This window comes from Gymnoscopelus microlampas (assembly GCF_963454915.1).
Source record: "Gymnoscopelus microlampas genome assembly, chromosome: 13".
Taxonomy (NCBI): domain Eukaryota; kingdom Metazoa; phylum Chordata; class Actinopteri; order Myctophiformes; family Myctophidae; genus Gymnoscopelus; species Gymnoscopelus microlampas.
Genome location: NC_139950.1, coordinates 24,347,888 through 24,369,472, shown reverse-complemented (window position 1 = coordinate 24,369,472; position 21,585 = coordinate 24,347,888). Strand labels below are relative to the sequence as shown.

Here is a 21,585-nt window from a genome sequence, read left to right as displayed (position 1 = left end):
CACACACACACACACACACAATGTGTTCTGTGCCCATGACTACAAATTGCTGAGTAGTTGTTCCCTGGAAAAAAAACACCCCCAAGCAGAGGCAAATGACAATAATTTTAATGATCATTTCACAATCGGAGGCAGGGGTTGTTCTGATCTGTAAAGTATCTTGGATTGTGAAAAAATCATAGGCAAATTAGGAGGAGCAAGTCCACATTGACCACTTTTAAACACTTATATTATGAGATTTTGAATAGAAAACAGATATGTGTATATCTGGCCATTACATGTTGTATAGTCTATCTCAATTACAAATTATTGTATTTTTGTACACATTCCACACCACACCCTTAATTTACAGCACAATGTTCAAGTAGAGGTCTTTAGATTTCACATCAGAGGGTGTTATTACATTGACAATTGCCATTCTTCTGTGTCCAATAACAATATAGGCTGCTGTAGCTACATGTGAAGGTCCAATTTAGTTTGTAGATTTTACTTCATCTAGTTATCTGCGTATTTGGAGTCCATCTCAAATGTGTATTACCTTCTGCGGCCTTGGTGAAACTAGGCTACTTTTCTCAGGCTGCCCGTTAGTAATGTCAGAGACACAGGAGCATTAACCTAGTGTCCCTATTCTAGAGCGAATATTCAGTGAAAATAGCAGATCTACAGGCTCACAACGAGTTGTAACGCAAGCTTGTACATCTGATATTTTTGGCAAAGAGATATGGTGTAGGGTTAGAAAAGGTCTGGTATAGACCTTTGGCGGATTCTGGTCAACAAAGTATATTGGGTTTAAGTGGTTAAAACTAAAAAAAGCTGCAGACAGCCAGAGATTGATGAGCCACCTTGACCAGGGTGTAACCTTGTATAATTTGGCTTTAGGCTTCCACTGCTGTATACTATAGGGTGTAACATGATGAATTATGTCCTGACTTGTCCTTTCCTACATGCTTACACAGCAAATGTGTTAAAGTAATATAGTTCTTAAACCCCATGTACTTTGTTGACCGGTGCCTCCCAGGGGTCTATTATTTGGTCTCCTCCTTTTTTCCCTCTACACCAAATATCTTCGCCGAAAATAGCTGATCTACAAGCTGGAATGTTTGCTGAATGCTTGCCTATTAAGACACACCCAAAAAAGGGACGCTAGGGTTCATTTGCTTGAGTCACTTCCCTTGATTCACATCATACGGCACCACGTTATAGCACCTTCTAACCATTTCAGCTGCAATGCTATTAGTGTTGTCACACTACATCTTATACAGGAAGAAACAAGAAAAACACGACACCTGCCAAGCCATTGTTTTCCTACTGTATGGTATGTCTGGTGTGCCTGACTTACCTTCCTCCTATACGATATGAATCGCATCGTTCTGCCAGTTTTTAGCCAAGCATGAAACATACAATATTTTCTACTTTTTGGTCCAGGGAATAGTCACAGAATACCACATTTTAGGATAGACAGCCAATCAAATCAAGAAAGGGCAGTATGTAGGCATATGTTTATTAAAATCTCATACTAGCTTACCTCTCTCCCTAAGGAGAGGACATTAAAAGCGGACATTAAAGCCGAACAATTAGCTTGAACAATTAAACAATTAATCAGAGAGACAGATGAGAGCATTTAAAGGTTTGGGAAAATGTAATACCTTTACATAAAATGCACAGTGCTCTTCATGCTCTTCATGCTGCCAGTTTTAATGAACTATTTACAACATTTTGAAGCTCATGTCTTCCTCAGGTGCAATATCACTCTTACAAAATATATGAATTCACAGAATCTCTTTGAGTGTGTCTGTCCGTGTGTCCCCTGTGTACCTCGATACACACACACACACACACACACACACACACACACACACACACACACGCACACACACACACCAGTGTGTCTGCTTTACCTTTTTATTATATATATTTTATATTTTTTTATATTTTAAAGTATGCTATAATACATTATGCTACAATAATACTATATATATAAATATAGTATTAATATCACAATAAATACCTTGAACCTTGAACATACACATACTGTAGATCCTGACACCCTTTCCTGCCCATCCTCCTCCTCATATGTGTGAACCCCCATGCGGATTCAGAGACACAGAGCAGTATTTAACACCAGATCGTTTGTCACATAAAAGCATTCCATTTCCTCCACACACGGCAGGGGGGGGGAGGGTTCCCTGTAATCTCTCAGACAGATTCGGAAACAGGCGTCACGGTGCAGAATGGGTCTGCTCTGCACATACCCCACTGTCAAGTCTGCTGTGGATCTAGAGCAGTGGTTAATTTCCAGCTCAAGACCCAAAAGAGAAATTAGACATTTGCCCGGGACCCCAACTAGTGAAAATAGCAGATATACAAGCTCACAACGCGGCTTTTGTGTTTTTTATGTATTAACATGGAAATTAGATTCTTTCATTTTATTTATGAAATACTTTGAATTGTTTTTAATTGATGAAAAGTTGTGACTTTTTCTGTTTAAACTTTTTTTCTAATCTTACATCTTACATTTTTTGAATGTAGGAAATAAAAAAGGAGAAAAAGCGACCCATAAAATTGGTCAGGGACCAAAACATGGGGTTTGGGAAACAGTGATCTAGACCCACTGATGATCTATTGACAGGCTATGATCCGACAGAAATCTGTTGTCTATGATGTAAAAGTAGGAACACAGGTCTCATCTGACACACTGGAACAATTATAGTAATCATTAGAATAGATAGTGTTGTGAAAAGACAAAGGACAGATGCAGTAGGAGTACCACAATAGTGTGTTTTATGTCCTTCTACACTAAATGCCCCATTGCAGACATACAGTCTTGAACTTGAACTGTCTTGAACTTGGATAAAGACAATGGCATGGATCAACATGTCCTTTCACTGTTAGGATCAATGGAGAATTTGGAGGAAGAAAAAAGAAAAGGGAGACAGATTCTTTGGGAATTTCCTGTTTGATCTCATCTGGCAGACCAGAACTGCATAGGAAGCCATACAAGATAAGATCTGAAATAAATAAAACATTAGCTGATGTCTTTAGTCTTTCATTTCTTTTTTCGTTATTATTTTGTCAGTTTTGTCCAGGAGTTGCATTAGCCACTGCCTCTGAACTTTCACCACTCGCAAGGCGCAAGCAACAAATACATGTAAATTAGTATACTAGGCTATATGTCTTAGGGCAATGTAAGAATAATGACATTGTGCATGATAAAACTGCATCATTAACATTGTATTACTTTTTTATTTAGATCAGCTATTTATTCTTATATTTTTCCTGTTTCCATGGTATTGGCAACCACATCCCTATGCCCCAACGTTGTTTATTTAAAGTCCTAATGTATTTTTCTTACTGTACGTATTATTTTTTACTACAAAATTCTGCTTCCAAAATTCACATTGGGTCCCCAACATTGTCTTGAATTCTTGAACTTGAATTCTGTCTCATTCTGACCCCTATAGATAGAAAACCCTGCATCTCTCTGGACATTGGCTTACACAATACCTATATAAACAAGATATACATTTCCTGTCGAGTTATGTCTCTTATCTTCATCTCAGATCAAATAAACCCCTCAGTGGTGTTGGTGTCCCTCTTGATTGGCCCTCACTGCTTTTACAAGCTCATTACAACTCCAGCCTGCAGTGAAGGCCTGGGGGCGTTAGCGGAAAGACATTGATTTCAGATGAACGGGGGGTATTTTATGTCCTCTTCACCATGTGAAGAAGACCCCCGGTGAGCAACAGCACAAGGTTAAAAGGCTCTAATTTATCGGGCAGCAACAGCAAATGGGAGCCCTGCCCTCCTCATTAGCTGAGACTTGGTCGAGTGAGCTATTACAGAGGAACAGGGGTTAGCTGAATGTCTCTTTTCATCCTCATGTTCTTTAAGTCATTATGTCACTCGAGCTACTTCATTTCCACTTCCATTTATAGGGTTAGGCCTAGGCCTACCTCCGAATTGTCTCTGCCAGGCCAAAGGCATGGTTGAGACTATGTTGTTTAGCACCCTGTCTGTCCGTCCGTCCGTCCGTGTGTGTGTGTCCGTCTGTCTGTGGACAGCTAATCTTCGACACCATTGGCGCAATCGACGTGAAACTGTGCACACACACTCCCTGGATGCCAGGGCAGAACCTCTGCCCCAAATGTTTCACATGGGCCTGTTATAGCGCTACCAGGTGGCCGATTTTTGCAAAACACATTTCTTGATATCACTCCTAAAGATTTTGTCCAAACATCACGCACATCGGTACACATTATCTCTATGTGATCAACACGGATCTGTCTGATTTTTCATAATCCATCCTGAATCTGATTGGCTAAGATTGGAATGTAGTGGCTTGTTTGGAACAAAATGCCTCAAATCATAAACGCAGCGTCCGATTGCCGTGAAACTTTGCACGCACATTCCAACTAGGCCGAGGATGACAAGCCACCCTTTTCACATTGTCCTCTTATAGCGCCACCAGGAGGCCGATTTTTGCTTTGAAATAAATTGGATATTACTTCTACAGATTTTGTCCAAGCATCAAGCAAATCAGTACATATTATCTCTAAGTCATGTGATCAAGACGGATCTGTCTGACTTTTCATATTCCATCCTGATTGGCAAATTTCGAACATTGCTGGCCCACAATAACCTACCTGACCTGGCATAGACCAGATTATTAATAATAATAATAATAATAATAATAATAATAATAAGACACACTATTATAGATACCGATTGGTGTCAGAAAATTAAATTATTCAAACAGTAGCCCATTCAGATAATAGCCTGCTGAATGATTCATTACCAACATCATCCATGTTTGTCAACTGTAGAGTAGCCTACTAGTAGGCCTACTCTAGATAGGCATGTTCATTGGCTGTTTTTGTGTTGCTGTCTGTCTTCTTTAGCTGCGAGAGTTGATGGCAACAAACGAGCTGTAAAGGCAACACAGATGAAGGATTAAATGTCTTGACGGGCGTAGGCTCTGACCAATATGATGACAGCAGTTATACCTCATGAACAGAGGTGGAAAAAGTACTAAATGTCTTTACTTAAGTAAAAGTATCAATATTGCAATGTTCACAATTTACTTGAGTAAAAGTACAAAGGTAATGGTATCAAAAAGTACCAAAAGTAGAAACTACTCATTATGCAGAATGTCCCATTCACAAGTTTTCAATTTACAATGTCAAAAATGTATACAAATCTTTTGAAAATAGTAGATCTACAAGCTCATAATGCATTGTGAGCTTATAGATCTGCTATTTTCAAATGGCTGAAATGTACTGTATAGGGCTGAAGTGGTTTATATACATTTTGCAATAATAATCCAAATCTACTGTAATTGTACTGTAAAAGTAATAAGTAACTAAAGTTTTCAAATAATTGTAGTGGAGTAAACGTATAATATTTGCCTCTGAGATGTAGTGGAGTAGAAGTAAAAGTACTGACATTTTTTAAATACTCCAGTAAAGTAAAAAAAAATCATCAAAATTGTACTTAAGTACAGCACTCGAGTACATGTACTTAGCTACTTTCCACCACTGCTCATGAATCAGTAAACAGAATCTGACCAATATGATGACAGCAGTCCCAATGGCTCATGAATCGGTAAACATTCCTTAAATGACACCTCCGTCGCACCAATGGGGGGATCCCTTCATCCCAGGGGCGGTCCTTTGGAGTCAGTACACCAGTCATCCAAGCGTTGGGAAAATGATGGAGGGCTGAGAGCGGTGTGTGTGTGTATATGTGTATGTTTGTGTGTGTATGTCGGACTGGACCATAGTTGGCTGTTGGAATTTACACCCAGGGGTTGGAATACTTTTCTGTTTACTTTTTGAAACGGACTCAGAAGAAGATCAATGCCGTCTCTGAAGATTGGGAGCTGAGTCTCTACTTGGGGATCACTTTCCAAACACAACTCTTTCCTCCTCTGGTCTCTTGTATGATGATTATAGCTAGCCACTGCTGCTGCTAACTGTATGTATGGCTGCTGGTGGTACTACTGCAAACAAGGTGATCAGTAGCTAGCCAGTGGGCTAGGCTAGCACAGCTATTGTCTGTAGTTTCCTCCAAGCAGCTCGGGGAGCAGGTAACGGTCTGTTCACTAGTCGACCATCATGATGCGTGGCAGATGATTTGCGCTGGATGTCGCGAAAAGGGTGAGTATTAAAAACGTGCCCTATCTCACATGTTGACACGTTAGCTTAGCAACTGAATCGTTAGTGTGTTCTACCGAACTCCGTGACCTATAGATTCTTGTGACCCAGGAGATGTCGCTGTTTTGCGTTTTTTTGTGGCAAATCCGTGCGCCGTGTACAAAGGCCAGAGAAAAAATGCTGATATTTGATTTTTTTTGGTTCAGATTACGAAAGAATTCGTTTTTGTCTTAATGCATCTTTCACATGAAACATGGAGATCCAACTCGGATAGAATGTATAATTCTACCGCGGTCTAGAGGATACATTTCACACAACTCGATAGGTCACCAATTTCGCTGTAACGCCGTGAAGCGGCGTATAAAACGTTATCCCTTCACAACGGCCCCGGCTACTCCTTGGACTCAGCCTATTAACATTGCACAGAAATGTTAAAGGAAACGCTTCATCTTCATAATACAACACACACGTTGTTTGAATTAAGTTAATGAAGTGGCATTGTTGGGTGTCACGGTAATATCCTCAGTGTTCTGTGTCCATTTGTGACTCCGAGAGTGTAGCTTCTGCTTCATATGTAGAGGTTTCATTTGGTTACATTTGTGCACTCTTTGAGTTAACCAACACCAGCAAATAGACATCACCCCCGGTGTGTTGGCACCAGGAGAAGTGCTGCTGGACAAGTCCTGCATGATTTTCAGAGAGAAACGATAGTTTATTACAGTGGTTCTCAAACTTTTTCGTGCCAAGGACCCCCAAATTGATATATATTTGGCCGCGGACCCCCGTCTGAAAAGGTTTTGTGCCAGGGACCCTCAGAAGAGAAGATTTGTGTAAAAAGAAATGTATTATTCAAAATTTTGCAAACATTTTGGATAATTTTCAAACATTTTCAAAACTAGCTGATGTACAAGCTTGCAACGCGGCACGAAGTGAACCGCTGTGAGCTTGTAGAAAATTAATTGGATAAAATAATTGTGATGCTATATTAACTACTTTTCCTGGGGACCCCCTGGAACCCCCTCGAGGATCCCTGGGGGTCCCCGGACCCCACTTTGAGAACCACTGCTGTAAACGACAGCAGCGTTATGAACTCTATCATGACGCGTTTTTGGAGACTGTCCTTAAATAAGTTAACGTTCATCATAACCAGCTTATGTCAGGACACCACGTACAGCCCCACTGATCACTGTGTGTTTGTGTTCTTTTCAGGCTGTCCGACATAAAGGAGTATTGTTGTATGCAGTGGATTATTATCCGGTGAAACGATGGAGTGATTTCCTTTACTATCTCACCATGCACGCTGTCAAGTCCCACCACCAGCTCTGCAGAGATTCTGTTTCATTTGGGCTGATTATCGGACAGTTTGTGACGACCACGTCCTCGCTGGAAGGGTCTACTGTCGCTTGTATTTAATGTGTTTCTGGTGGAACATTAACCATGTACCTACGCGGGTGGAACAGATTCGGAGACATATTATAAACAATTAACAGTTCGTGTGGAGGGAAGGAAGGAAGGAGGACGGGGACAGGTGGTATATTGTGCTATATACAAAAAAAGAGAGGATTAAAAACTGCCCTCTCCGGTTGGTTTCCCTAAGAAGAAACATGGCTTCGGTTTGGAAACGCTTGCAACGTGTGGGGAAACACGCGTCCAAATTCCAGTTCGTGGCTTCGTATCAAGAGTTGATGGTGGAATGCACAAAGAAATGGTGAGTTTTTTTTGGGACACACACAACACTCTCGACCACAGCGCTGTCATGTCTTGTAGCTGCCGTGAAAACTCTATCAGTCAGGAGGGGAGGCAGGAATGGAATGTCGCTCTGTGTGTTGTGCTGGAATGCTGGGCTGGCCGCGGTCTTTGACGTCTCTCTGCTGTCCATAATTTACACACAGTCTCCGGGGTGTGCGGGCATGTCTGTGAGCTGGGAGGGGCCCTGCTGTGCACTGTGAGCAGCCTCATGAAAATGCTATGTTAGGATTTTGTCCCTTGCAGTGATTCTCAACCCTTTTTAATTTCAAGGACCCCCAGTTTGATATGCATTGGCCACAGAATCCCATTTGATAGGATACCGTATGTCTGTATATATTATTTAGAATCTCTGGGACCCATATCTACAATGTCAAATCCTCAGTGTTAATTTAACTCTTAATTATTGGTTCCATTTGTACACAGAGGCGGTTCTAGGGGGTGCCCTCAGGTGGCACAGGCCACCTCTGGAATGAGGTGCCCATTGAGGTGCTGCCAGCCCATGTGTACAAATTGTACAGTCTTGAGTTACAGACCTAATGTGACCAAATGTGATTCTACACAAGTGTACTAAAATGTGTCAAGTCCCCATATTTGAGGGTGTAGGTTGTTATGAAAGCAGGGGATGTTTGCGCCAACTTAGGAATGTGTCTGTTTGGCCTGTGATCAGATATGTGTCTCCGCCTGAGAATACCAAAGTCACTTAATGTGTTGAAAATGGTGGCACTGAATGGGCTGGGTATAGTTAATTAATTTGCACACATTCTGAATTTGTTTGGTTTGAGACTATGATAAATTGTGTTTCTACTTGAGTGTCAAATAATCATTTGTACCAAGTAATGACGGTGAGGCTTTAATGGGTGTTTGAGCTAATCCAGAATTTGTTTGCTTTGTGATATGGACTTAACTGCATGATAAATGTGGCTTTACCTGACCATGCTGATATTCGATGTGTAGAAAGTGATGTAAGTAAAGGTGTTAGACATAATACCAGTGACAGTGAGAAAACACTTGGCCTACCCATGGTACAAGCTACAATTTAACCACCTCCATTCCTTCTCTGTTGTAGACTCTTTGTCACTGCTTCACCTTTGTCAGGTCAAAAATTAGAACTGACGGATAATAATAGTCGAATCGAGATTAATGCTGCGTTCTCACTGGCAGATACAAAAGATACAAAGCTACACAGTATATTTGTAGCTGAAGTTGAAACCAGCTCAACCTTTTTGTAGCTTTTGTAGCAGCTACAAACGTGTGATGGATCTTCATGTCGCTCACTGGCTTCCATTGAAAATGAATGGTAGCCTGTATCTTTGTATCTGCCAGTGTGAACGCAGCATAAGAATCAAGAGGGGTTAATTTGTCACTCACTCAATACAGGTATACAAGCAGCAATATGGTCCGCAAGACTGTGCAACATTATTAATACAATAAGAATAATATGAATAGCACTGTATTAAAAAAGTAGTCATGTAACTTGCGTTCTGTAAAGCATCAAAAGATATGGATCATGTGCCACACAAAGTGTGTAGTGTGTACAGTTGAAGGATGAGTTGTAGCCACACAATGTGCCCTTTACCTGCAGGTATGTGTCCTGGGAATGAGATGGATGTAGCCTGGGGGCATGTATTCTCAGTAGCATAGTCGTGGCATGACTTAACACACACACACACACACACACACACACACACACACACACACACACACACACACACACACACACACACACACACACACACACACACACACACCTAACCTAAACAGTGTTTCGGCCGTAGGACAGATGTTAACGTGTTGAGGAATGGAATGAGAAAAATGTACGTCTGTTCTCAGTACGAGGGGTGGGTGGGCTCAGTCCGCAGTCAGTCAGTACTGTGCTCTATTGTGCAATCTGAAGCAAGCCCCTGGTATGTGTGTGAATGGTAAAGAAAAGGAAGGTGGAGTCATCCCAAATTATGAAGGCTATGGTCCTAGACTTGCAGAAAGGAAAGCATTTGTAGATAAGTGAAAACTTTATTCATGCTTGAGGGGGCATGAGTTTGTTGCTCCCGTATTACGGGTGATGCAGCTTGTCAGGGTGTTGCTGTTGTAGAACGACCTAAGGATGCGGGAATAGCACTGAATTTCTTCAGGTGATGGAGGCAATGCAGGCACTGCTGAGCTCTTTTCACCATGTGCGTGGTGTTTGTGGCCCACTTGAGGTCCTCAGCGACGTGTATGAGGAGAAACTTGAAATCACTGACCCGCTCATCTAAAGCTGTCGATTTAGATGAGAGAGTGCTCTCTCCTCGGCCTCCTGTAGTACACGATCAGATCTTTGTTCTTGTTGATGATGAGAACGAGCTTGTTCTCCTGACTATGTGTCCGTGATCTGATCTCGTCCCTCATCATCAGGACCATCCGGCCATACTTGATGATGACGTTGGATTGCCTTCATTCATTGGGTGCTCCAGGGGTAAATCTTTGAATAGATACCTCAAATGAAAACTAGCAGTAGTGCCCTAGACCGGTGGCGAGAACCAACAATCTGGCTGTACATAAAAGGACTTTCCTTTTCTAGAGTAGGATGGTGCTTCGTTCAGGTGTCGTGAGCCACCAGTCCATTTGATTGATGGCATGGCTGTGCAAAAGTCAGCAATCACACAGGACATGATGTAATGAGGCTGTTAACACAGTGGTCAGAGATCCGATGGGCTGAAGTGTGTGTGTGTGTGTGTGTGTGTGTGTGTGTGTTCATATGTCTGTGTATGTCTCAATGCATGTTTGGGAATGTTGGCAGAGAAGCTTTGCTGTGTGTGTGTGTGTGTGTGTGTGTGTGTGTGTGTGTGTGTGTGTGTGTGTGTGTGTGTGTGTATGTATGCAATACACAGGCTGTCTGTGTAGGAGTGTTGATGTAGGGTCTCTGACTGGCTTGCTTTCTTGTTGTGCTTGTGTATGTTAACACACAAGCACAAAAAGAAAAAAAAAACAGCTTGTGTGTGCTACTCAAAATACCTCAAACTTATGATATGGCTCAGTGTATGTGTGTGTTTGAGTGAAAGCTAGTGTATTACTTTGTGTGCGAGCGAATTGTTTTGGCATAGGTTCTGTGCCTGCCTGCATGCATGTATGTGTTTGTGTGAGTGAACGCCGTGAATCTCAATGTGTGTTCACGAGTGAACGTGAATACATTGTGTGAATGAGAAAAGTCTGTCTGTGCGTGTGCAGCCAGGGTCTGTCTTGAGCTTCATCAGTCCAGTATGTTATTGTTGCGATGGAAAGTTTCCATCAGTGCTGAGTGGAAACAGTCTCCAGAGCTCAAATGGATCCTGCAGTTCGAAATCCTCTGGGCTGAAATCTGTGAAAACCAGCAGCACTTTTTATTGCTGGAAAAGGGTTGCTGTGTGTGTGTGCGTGCGAGAGAAAGAGAGAGAGAGAGAAGAAATCAGACATTGAGTGACAAATAGCTTGGTATAGTCAGTGTTTCAACCCATGGTGTTGGTGTCGTGTGAGATTTTGCTGTTGATAGATTTGACTGTAACTGAAGTTGGTTACAGTAACTAAAAAAACAGTCATTTGAAATTAAAGATTTATTTTATTTATTATTTTAGGCCAAATATTGGCTACCCAGGAGCAGCAATGTCTTATTGTTCAGTAAAAGCTATTTTAAATGGGCTTATGTTTAGTACCTGACTGTGTGCATAGATATCTACACTTATGTGTGTGTGTATGTATATACATGCCTGTATGTGCTTTCTGGGTATTTGAGTGATTCTCTTGCCTGTGGTGTGTGATAAGTAGCTTCTTGACGCCTTCCCAATCATGTGTTCATGCTTCACCTGACCCACTGACCCCTTTGATCCCACCATACTCAAAGTTCACTCAAATCCTGAACATGGCTGCTGTCATGGTCTCTGAAAAATAGTCTCTGCATTTTTCTAATTTCCACTTTCACTCATGTAGCCCCTGTAGTACCTCTGTATATGCATATCCTTAGGGGTACATGACGCGTACCCCCATTTGAGAAACACTGACCTTAACTGTGATGAACATGGAGTGCTAATGCTTAATTAATACTGTGTCATACAGTACCAAGACATCGTTCCCCCCACATTGACTGCTCAATGTGTGCGTTGAGCAGTTACGTCAAAAAGTTCTCACCTTGATGGGGCGCCTGATGAAGGGGAAGGTAGAGCCATATGAAATCCGTTTTATTTTTTTCCCAATTCCGTTTCATTTTTTCCCAAATTCTGTTTTTTCCATTTTAATATTTCTGAATTCTGTATTTTGCTTTTTATGCTCATTTTTACCATAAAAAAAGTGTCTGGTAAGTGGAAATGAATAAATGTTCAAGATATAACAGTCCATACATGGCCCTTGTTGTGTTATACGCAAAAATGTTCCCAAAATAATTCGGTCTAATTCGGTCTGAGCATGCGCAAAATGGCGTCGCCCATGTGTTATTGTTTCTATCGTCTTTCTAAGACTATTTCTACGTGGATTAACTGTTTATAAAGTAGGATGTGGCCATGCAAAATGGTGGTGTCCCGTGGATTTGTAAAAATTCGCGATAAAAAAAAATATTTTACCGCGATTTTTTTTTATTTTCCAAATTCTGCAATATTCCGTGTTTTATTCCAATTCCATTTTTATTGGTCATTTCCGCGATTCCGTCCGCGATTCCGTTAACACGGATTTCATATGGCTCTAGGGGAAGGGAACTGGTTGGAATAACGTGTTCCTTCCATGTGCTACGTCCAACCGGGGAAACTCCCCCTGTCAGGTGACAAGAAGCTCAGTTGGCTCTCATGCATTGAAGGAGGCATGAGCTGGGCTCCCTTGGCTGGCGGGGGGAGTGTAGCGCCCAGGATCACTTAGATAATTGGTACCGGGTGAAAAAGGGTTACAAAATCGTGAAAAAAAAGAAAAAGTTCTCACCTTTGAGTTGAACACTATGTTTCACTAGTACAGGATTTCTCCTGAAGAGCAGAGGACACTTCACAAGTGGAGTGTGTGTGTCATCTTGAGCGGGCTTTTGTCTGCTACATTCTTTAAATAAAAATTAAACAAACAAACAAAAGGCGATGTATGGCAGTTTGTCTGTCCCGTTCAGCACTTTGGTCTAAAAGAACATAACTCAAACTACTGGCAGGATTGCCATTGTGTTGTCTGTGCACCTTATGAACCACAGACATTACCCCTACTGGTTTAACCACCATTAGGGAACAATTACTACTTGCACACAAAAATGTTATGTAATGTAGTGGGTATATTGCTATGAACCGTAGCTATTTGAGTGAACCCATGACCTATCTTCTAGCGTCACCCTCAGACCAGAATATGTAATTATACGACCACAACGCAAATCGATGTGGCTGAATCATACTGCATTGGCGATGTGGTTTGACTTTGCGCAATTCCATCTGCATCAGTCCTATCTGAACAAAAGACAAACAGAGATCATCTTCTCATCTTAAATGTTCCTAAAAAGCGACTGAGTCAGCAAAAACAAAAAACCCAGAATCCCGTCTTGTTTACCACAGCGTTTCCTGACCAGCCCATGCCCCCCCTTCTTTTTCACTCATCTTTGTGATCTCTCTTCAACTGGGCTGGGCTGTTGTGTGTGTGTGTGTGTGTGTGTGTGTGTGTGTGTGTGTGTGTGTTGCTGCTCAGCTGTTTCTGACCCCGTTCACCGGCGCTGCTTTGATGTGCTGAGTTGGCGGGTAGAGCAGAGACAGCATCCTCATCCAGGCTAAATCGTCTGTCTATTTTATGATAAGGGAGACCGCCTTATGTATACGTATACTCACAGACTTTCTCGCTGTCTACCCTTACACCGTCTCTTTCTTTCTCTTAATCACTCACTCTCATGCCCAGTCTCTCTCTGTTTCTCTATCCCTCTCTCTTCTCTCTCTCACACCTTTACCACCTTTTATTTTGGCAGCGCTTTGTACATCTTCCCAAGTGAGCCGTGAGAAGTCGAATCGAGGGAAAAATAAATCATTCAAAGGAAATTTTGAAAGGCCAGGGTAGAAGGGTAAGCGGTAAGCGCACAGCACAGTAAAGAATATCGTATTGTTGGTGAACAATGTTGTGTTGGTGAACCTGGTTGTGAAAAACACAACAAAGGGTCCATACGGCTTATTTATCTAAAAGTTATTTCTTTATTGAGACTGACTTCTGACAGGGAGATTTTATAGGAAAGGCACAGGACAGAAGGCTCTGGTACCCCACTGCACCAGCCCTTGTCATGGGGATCATATTGCTTATGTCTTCATTCCCTTGAACTCTTGGTTATCACAGCTGAAGGCAAAGTAGTTGTGTGTTTCCTACAGCTTAGGAACTAATAAAGCTTGTTTTATTGTCTCCGCCAGGCCGGATGGGTCAAGGCCGGAGACTAGGGCTGCTCGATACGACGACATGTTTTTGCCCCTGTCTGTCCGTCCGTGTGTCTGTGAGCATTAGCACAGCTAATAGCCGGCACCGATCGGCATGAACATTTTTCAAATTGGCTTCATAGAGGCGCTATTGCAGGGTCCTTTACGTTTTGGCATATATGGGTCATAAGATCAAGGTGTATCCTACCCTACTATAAAATGAAGAATCCTGAACTTGCACACAGGCATTTACCATCGCCATATGAAGAGAGAGATGAACAGATTTTTAGGACTTCTCAAATTTGATCTGTTTGTTAGCGAGTTTGTGCACGGTCCTTGCAGAGTATGGGATCTGTAGTTGTGGTTGCAGTCCCATAGCCCTTATGGACGGTGGTTGGAAATGACGGGTATGGACTAGTTAGTCAGATTTTTTAGATCCCATTCCAATTGGCTATGACTGCCTTCTAAAGTTTGCAGGCCCTGGGTAGGCTGCCCGGCCTGGCGTGGACTTTTCTAGTTTGTTAGTTAATCAGTAACATGGAAACTGAAGTTAGTGTTTTTGCACATCCCTCACACAGACTTCCAGCTTCCTATAATTCATCAGAGGGTTGAGTTCTTGGTGCAGTTTTGAGGCTTGATGCCTTGCTCCCGGCACATCGACGGGATTTGTGTGATAACTTACAGGCACAGCAGGAATACACCCTCCTCTTGGTGCATAGAATTGAACCGGCAACCCTGTTGTTACTGGACACCCTGCTTCCACTTTAACTCTTATCAGCCATCTGTGATTGATTGTTGGCTGGTAGAATTAGATGACCTGACCTCCCACAAGCCAAATGTACATTTGGCTGGCAGCTAGTGTCGTTTTTCCACCCTGACTCTTTAGTCTGCTTTCTGAGTTAAATAAGAGTTCAACTAGAAAAATGGGTTAGACAGTATATTAAGGTTAGGTCTATAATGCATTATAAGCACATTTAAAATGCATTAATGCACGTATAAAGCATTATAACACTTGTTATAAATGTTTATAACAAGCATAACAACTTATAACAAGGTTTATAAAGATTATAAGTGCTTATAATGCATTATAAGCTCAACGGAACAGCGGCACATTACAACTACCAGGTATCACTTTACTTAAAGTTGTGTCTATAATGCATTATAATTTATAATGCACCTATGATTACATTACATTTAGCAGACGCTTTTATCCAAAGCGACTTACAATAAGTGCATTCAACATAGGTCGGGAACGAAGGTCGGGATCTAAAACAAGCAACTAAGAGTATACCTAGCGTGGTAAAAGTGCAATATATCAGCTACCTACTTTCTTAAACAGATGAGACAAATTGGAAAATCAAATGAGCAAGAGCTAAAACAAATAAGTGTATCGAATAAACAAGATCCAATAAAACAATATGATGCTTCATAACACTCACTATAAATGTTTATAATTATGCATAACAACTTATAAAGTTATGGTAGTTATAATGTGCTGTTCCACTGAGCTTATAATGCATTATGACCATCACTTATAATACATCATAAACATTGTTATAAGTTGTTATGCATAATTAATTATAAACATTTATAACGAGTGTATCAAAAAATCTGCTCCTCGGAGCACAGGTCTCCGCCAGGTAAGGTAGTAGAAGTCAATCTTAACCAATCAGGATGAAATATGAAAAATCGGACAGGTCCGCCTGGATGACTATAGAGATGTACAGTATATACCGATTTGCGTGATGTTTGGACTAGTGCTGTCAGTTTTCCTCTATAATCCCATTCGAGTTTCAATGCTGTATTATTTTTGATATTTGAATATTGTATATATGATTATATAAAATAATTAATAATAATAATAGTTCTACAATAATAAACACCCATGTGCACACATGCAAATTCTATAATAACTGGCTAAACAAAATAGTCAAACCAACAATATTAGATTACTTACAATACTCACTTTCAATATTAATTTACGTTCATTTTCAGGTTTTTTGATAGAGGAGAGTAATATTAGGGCAGGCTTCAACTTCTTACCATATGTCCGAGGAAAAGACGCACCTCGTCGATTAACCTGGCCAGTGGCTATCAACGTTGGCAATGCAGTTAGTCCTTTTACGTTGAATAAACTCCATTGGTTTATCATCAGTGTGATTTGGATGTTTGGTGAGTGGAAATATCTCTTAATTTTCACTGGTTTCAAGATTTTGTGTCGGAGCCTCCGAGCACAGTCCACATTAGCGCGGATCATTTTCATAACATGGCAGGTGATCTAGAAACTCCTGCTGGTTTGCGTCGCTTTGTAAGCGGCTGTGCTTTACCCACTTTCTCACTTGCGTGGGTGTGTAGTACTACTTTTAGATGGATGTTACATAGCAAGATCCATCCACCGTTCTGCAGCCTGTACGTTTCCTAACAGCCACGCCTTAGGCCTGGCGGAGACAACAAACTTGTCCTTCACATCGATGGATACACACACACACACACACACACACACACACACACACACACACACACACACACACACACACACACACACACACACACACACACACGTGTCAAGGGTATGGGCACAACACTCTGGAAGTAGCACAGAGGCACCATTGAATACAGTGTAACCGTAGCTGGTGGGACAGAGCCATAGCTAATCCAGGCTGTTATGTACACCACTCACTGCCACACGACAAGACTGGAGATGTTGTGGAGTTCTGGGGAAGAGGTTTTGTTCTGAACCACTGTCTGGGCAACAACCCTGGGCGTTCAGTGTCAGTCACTTGACAGAGAGGAGCACTAGAGTAGATGCTGCATCTCTCTGTCATACTCTCTCTCTCTTTTTTCACTGTCACTCACGTCTGCACCAACTCACTTGAGTACTTGTGCATACTGCACACTCTAACTCATGAACACATTCACTTAGTACACACAAAAACTGTCACTTATGCTCATTGTATTTGTCTCTCTTTCTCTTGCACGCACACACAAACGCACGCACGTGCCCCGCACACACAGCCTTGGTCACAGCTTGACACCTTATGATTTCCTCATTATGTTGTGATTAACATTTAAATAAAATATTTATTATTAAAGGCACAAACTGCATTATTGTATTGCTCAGGGGAGCAAGGCAGGAAGGACCTTTATTGTTATTGACTCTGAATAATGGCATCAGCAAAATACCCAAAATACATCATGCGTACTTTGGATAATGGCATCAGCAAAATACCCAAAATACATCATGCGTGGCGTTTAATGTTTGCTGTATTAAGGGACTGAAGCTATGTTTTTTATTTCATTTGTTTTTGTGAACATTGACAATTCATTAAATCCTTTCAGAAAACTGCATATGCAATTTCAGATCGATGGGTCAACCCACTAAAGAGAAAAATGCACCTGCAATGTTTTCCGGGTAGAATTTGTCGCCTACAAGACATTTGGCTGATGAGCGAAAGAGTTTGTACGCATTATGCAAATTTGACACAAATACAAACACTTATTTACAACACAAAACACTAAGGGTTACAGATACTGTGATGCTGCACTCAATGAAAATTAGAAGAATGACTCCTGTATGGCACTTGTTTCATTGTGTTCCTGATCTAATCCCGGTGTATTGCCTTGATAAGCTCCCCTCCGACATATCAGCACACACTGCGTTCATCCCCTTTTCTCTACTCTGTCTCATCCATTATTGTTCTTCCTTACACTGTCATACTCCATCTTCTTTAACCAGGCCTATCAAATCATTTATCATCAACTAGAGTTTCGGGGGGCTACGCCCCCCTCAACCCCAGCCGCGCACGGGGCCCAGCGTGGCCGCGTGTATATTGGGGATGGAGGCGAGTGTTAGGCGTGGAACAGGCGGGGGGGGGAGGTAGCAGTGTGTGCTGTGGAGGCTGTTGCTAACTTGCTATGAGGCAGAGAGGGAGGTAAAGAGTAGACAGCGTGGCGACGTGCACAGGGGAGCGTATAGTGTGGCTGTAAGTACAGGAAGAAGTAGAGGCAGCGTGTGTAGACATTGTAGTGACCTGAATGGAGCGTGGTGGTGGAGAAGAGACACAGCAATGCAGAACTGTTGTTGCGCGTTGGCGACGTGTTGGTGAGCGTTGGCGGCGTAGAAGCATGTGTGTGTGTGAGTTTGTGTGCTGTGTGTGTGTGGAGAAGGGACGTTGTGCCGACTGTATGCAGTGGCGTGGTGGTGAGGAAGAGGGGGTGGAGGGAGGGGTGTTCAGAGATGCTCATAGGCCTGCGTCCTGCGTCTCTGACGCACCATATTGAAAAAGGACGCATTCACGGCACCCTCGTTGCGTCCATGGGACGCACTACAATTTTGCGGAAATTACCGCGGATTTGAAGGCCATCCGTGGATTTCAAAGCCGTCCGCGGATTACAAGGCATAGTGCAGGAAACAAGAAAAATCTCGGTAAAACACCGCCGTATGGAGAAGTATTCTCACTCTGTCTCAGGGCATTGCGAGCTGCTGCTAGAGGGAGAGAGTGAAAGTGCTGCGCAACTTACAGCCCAACTTCAAAGCAAGTTAACGATGGCTCGTTGACCCCAATTTGACCACTAGGCAATCAACACTGAACAGCACTAATTAATGGCAGCTGTGATTCTTGTGTCTTTCCGTGCAGCCAGATATCAAATAATTCCCTGTAGAGCAGGGGTCTTCAGTGTTTTCAGGCCAAGGACCCCCTAGTTGAGAGAGAGATGAAGCAGGGACCCCCTCTATATTGTATAAAATTGTGTTTCAGATAAACTTTTGCTGCTCTTTTTTCCCTTTACACACCTATAACTCCAAAAATAGCCGATCTACAAGCTCACAAGTGTGAGCTTGTAGATCTGCTATTTTTGGCTAAAGTTCTCCTCAGAAAAGGGATACTAGGATTCAAGTGGTTAATGTAAAAAAAAAAATCAAGTACTACAAGTACTACAAGTACTAGTTGTCGGATTTGGAATTGTGTACTTTTCTTTCAGATACATGTTCTACATGAATATAACCATATAAGATGAAACACGAGTTAAACGCTGTGCATTTTTGTGGGACCCATAAAATGTCCCTGGGACCCATCTAAAAGACCACCCTTGCATCCCAGGACCCATTGCATTGAAAACCTAGCAACATCACTGGGTGTTGGTGTTGGCAGGTGAGCGTGTTGTAAGCGCGGCGGGCGCGAGTTTCAGCGAGGTGTAAGTGAGGCATGTAGGGAGAGAATGTAATAGTTATGCAGGGGGTCCGCGGTCAGCCCGCTGGTGGCCGGACCCCCTGTAAGTGTAGGGGCGCGTGGGGACCCCCGTAGAAGAGGGCGGGGCCCTTGGGATGGGTGTTGTTTGTTTGATGTAGGTGGTTGCTTCTTTCTGGCGCTGGCTGTGCAAACCTGGCAACCCAGCGCATGCTGGCGGTGGCGTTACACCAGAAATGGTTCCTGGAGAAAATGGTGACCAAAAAAACATTTTGGAAAAAAAGGAAAAAAAAACCGCACCGGCTGCCTGCTGTTGTGGTGATTAGGTCGTGCGCACGGTAAACGGTACGAAGCTGCCTCCCCTTCCGTTTTGTCCGACATTTGGTGAGTAGAATTAATTATGTTGCGCGGTGGAAAAGGTGTAGTGAGCAATGAGATGTCCCCTACGCGACGCGTAAATTCAGCGCGGCCGCCGTGGCGAGTCAGTTGGCGACATGTGGTCTGGCGGTGCGTTGTTTATTCGATAACAGAGCTGTGGGGTGTCCGCACCGAGGGTGCGGAAGTCGGTCGCCATTTATATAGTTAGATTCTCTCCGGAGTCCTTTCCATGTTTCGTTTTATTTTTGTTCTTTTTTCATTCTCTGTCTCGATTTCTCTCTCTCTCTCGTTCTCTTTGAATCGCCGTTTTTATCTTGCTCTCTGTCTTACTGACAATGCTTTTGTTTCTCCATAGCTCTTCTCTCTTGTAGATCTGCGACACATTGTGAGCTTGTCACCAGTAGGGTTGGGTACCGAAATACGGTTCCGGTACGGAACCGATAAAGAAATGGTCGGTACCGGGTACCCAAAACAAATATGTAATTTCGGTTCTGCATATCGGTTCCTAGATGCGCTAAAAGCCGTTCAAACAAAGGCGTTTAGAAGTCCTACACAAACAGCACAATCTGAGCAAAAATCACAAATCCGGTAAAACACCTTTGTATGGAGATGTATACATCAGTAGCGTCTCTCCGTATGGAGGAGTAGAGCTGCTGCTTCTCTCCAGGCGCACTCAGCCCAGCCTCATTCCTCCCCGCATCGCCCACCCCTCCCCTCACTGTCTGAACTGAAGTAGTAAGGGAAGGAATTTCTGCCTGCCCTGCAAACTTTGTAACCACGATTTGCTGTTGTCAACTTGAAAAATAGAATCCACATGTCAGAGGGTGTAACGTTAGTTGGAAAACCAGCGCTAGTTAAGAACTCGCGCAGGGTTAAATAATTAACACCAGCTGTGAACGCTTCTGTTTGATTGATTGAGAGTGTGTGTGTGTGTGTGTGTGTGTGTGTGTGTGTGTGTCTTTCAAAAATGAAACTGAAAGTGACTTCTTCCATAGGAAGGAATGGCAGACCTAATATCATTAATGCATTTTGGCTGTTTGTGCAATAATGCAACTGCAGACATTATAATGCATTTTGCTAGGCTATTCAATATTTGTATTGTACTACACAATAATAAATCAATAATTCTACACAATGAATGAATATGTTTTAAATAACTGATCTCAATATGGACCCATTATAGTTATGATAAGTTTTGCCATAATCATGTACACTGTAGCTCTACAACAGAGGCACAGCCATGGAAGCAATGGTACAAAAAAACTTTAATTTTTTTATATATATATATTTTTTTTTAATCAATAATTTCCGGCTATTCGGTATTCGGTTTCGGACAAGAATTTTCCATTCGGTGCATCTCCATTAAATAAACATTTGACCTCTTATTTTTTTATCATTTTGGAACCGAAATATGGAACCGATAGGAACCGGATCCGATAAGCAGAACCGGAACCGGAACCGGACTCGTAAAAATCCTAACGATACCCATCCCTAGTCACCAGTTATTTCTTTATATTAGGGGTGTGCCGATACACTAATTTCACGAAACGATACGATACGATATTTGGCTCACAACTTCGATACGATTTCGATACGATACGATACGCACTTTTTTTATTATGAAAATATATGGAGGAGAAAAAAAGAAAATGCAAACAAATAATTCTGTTTTTGCATTATTCAGACATGCAAACTTGTAGCTTTTCAGCTACAATGGCCGTTTTGAATCCAAATAGTATGACACCTGACCCGAAAAAAAAACATGTT

The 21,585-nt window shown here is 42.2% G+C and overlaps 1 protein-coding gene across 2 annotated transcripts in view; it reads left to right on the top strand.

Annotated features, from left to right (window-relative positions):
- Nucleotides 1-5,707: 5,707 nt before the first annotated feature.
- Nucleotides 5,708-21,585, top strand: part of ehbp1 (EH domain binding protein 1) — a 189,222-nt gene continuing 173,344 nt past the window's right edge. For both annotated transcript variants that reach the window (XM_084077333.1, XM_084077332.1), the window contains exons 1-2: nucleotides 5,708-6,155; nucleotides 7,362-7,860. In XM_084077333.1, the coding sequence (XP_083933459.1) occupies nucleotides 7,757-7,860 (104 nt within the window). In that variant the 5' untranslated portion in view covers nucleotides 5,708-6,155; nucleotides 7,362-7,756. The remainder of the gene's footprint in view (nucleotides 6,156-7,361; nucleotides 7,861-21,585) is intronic.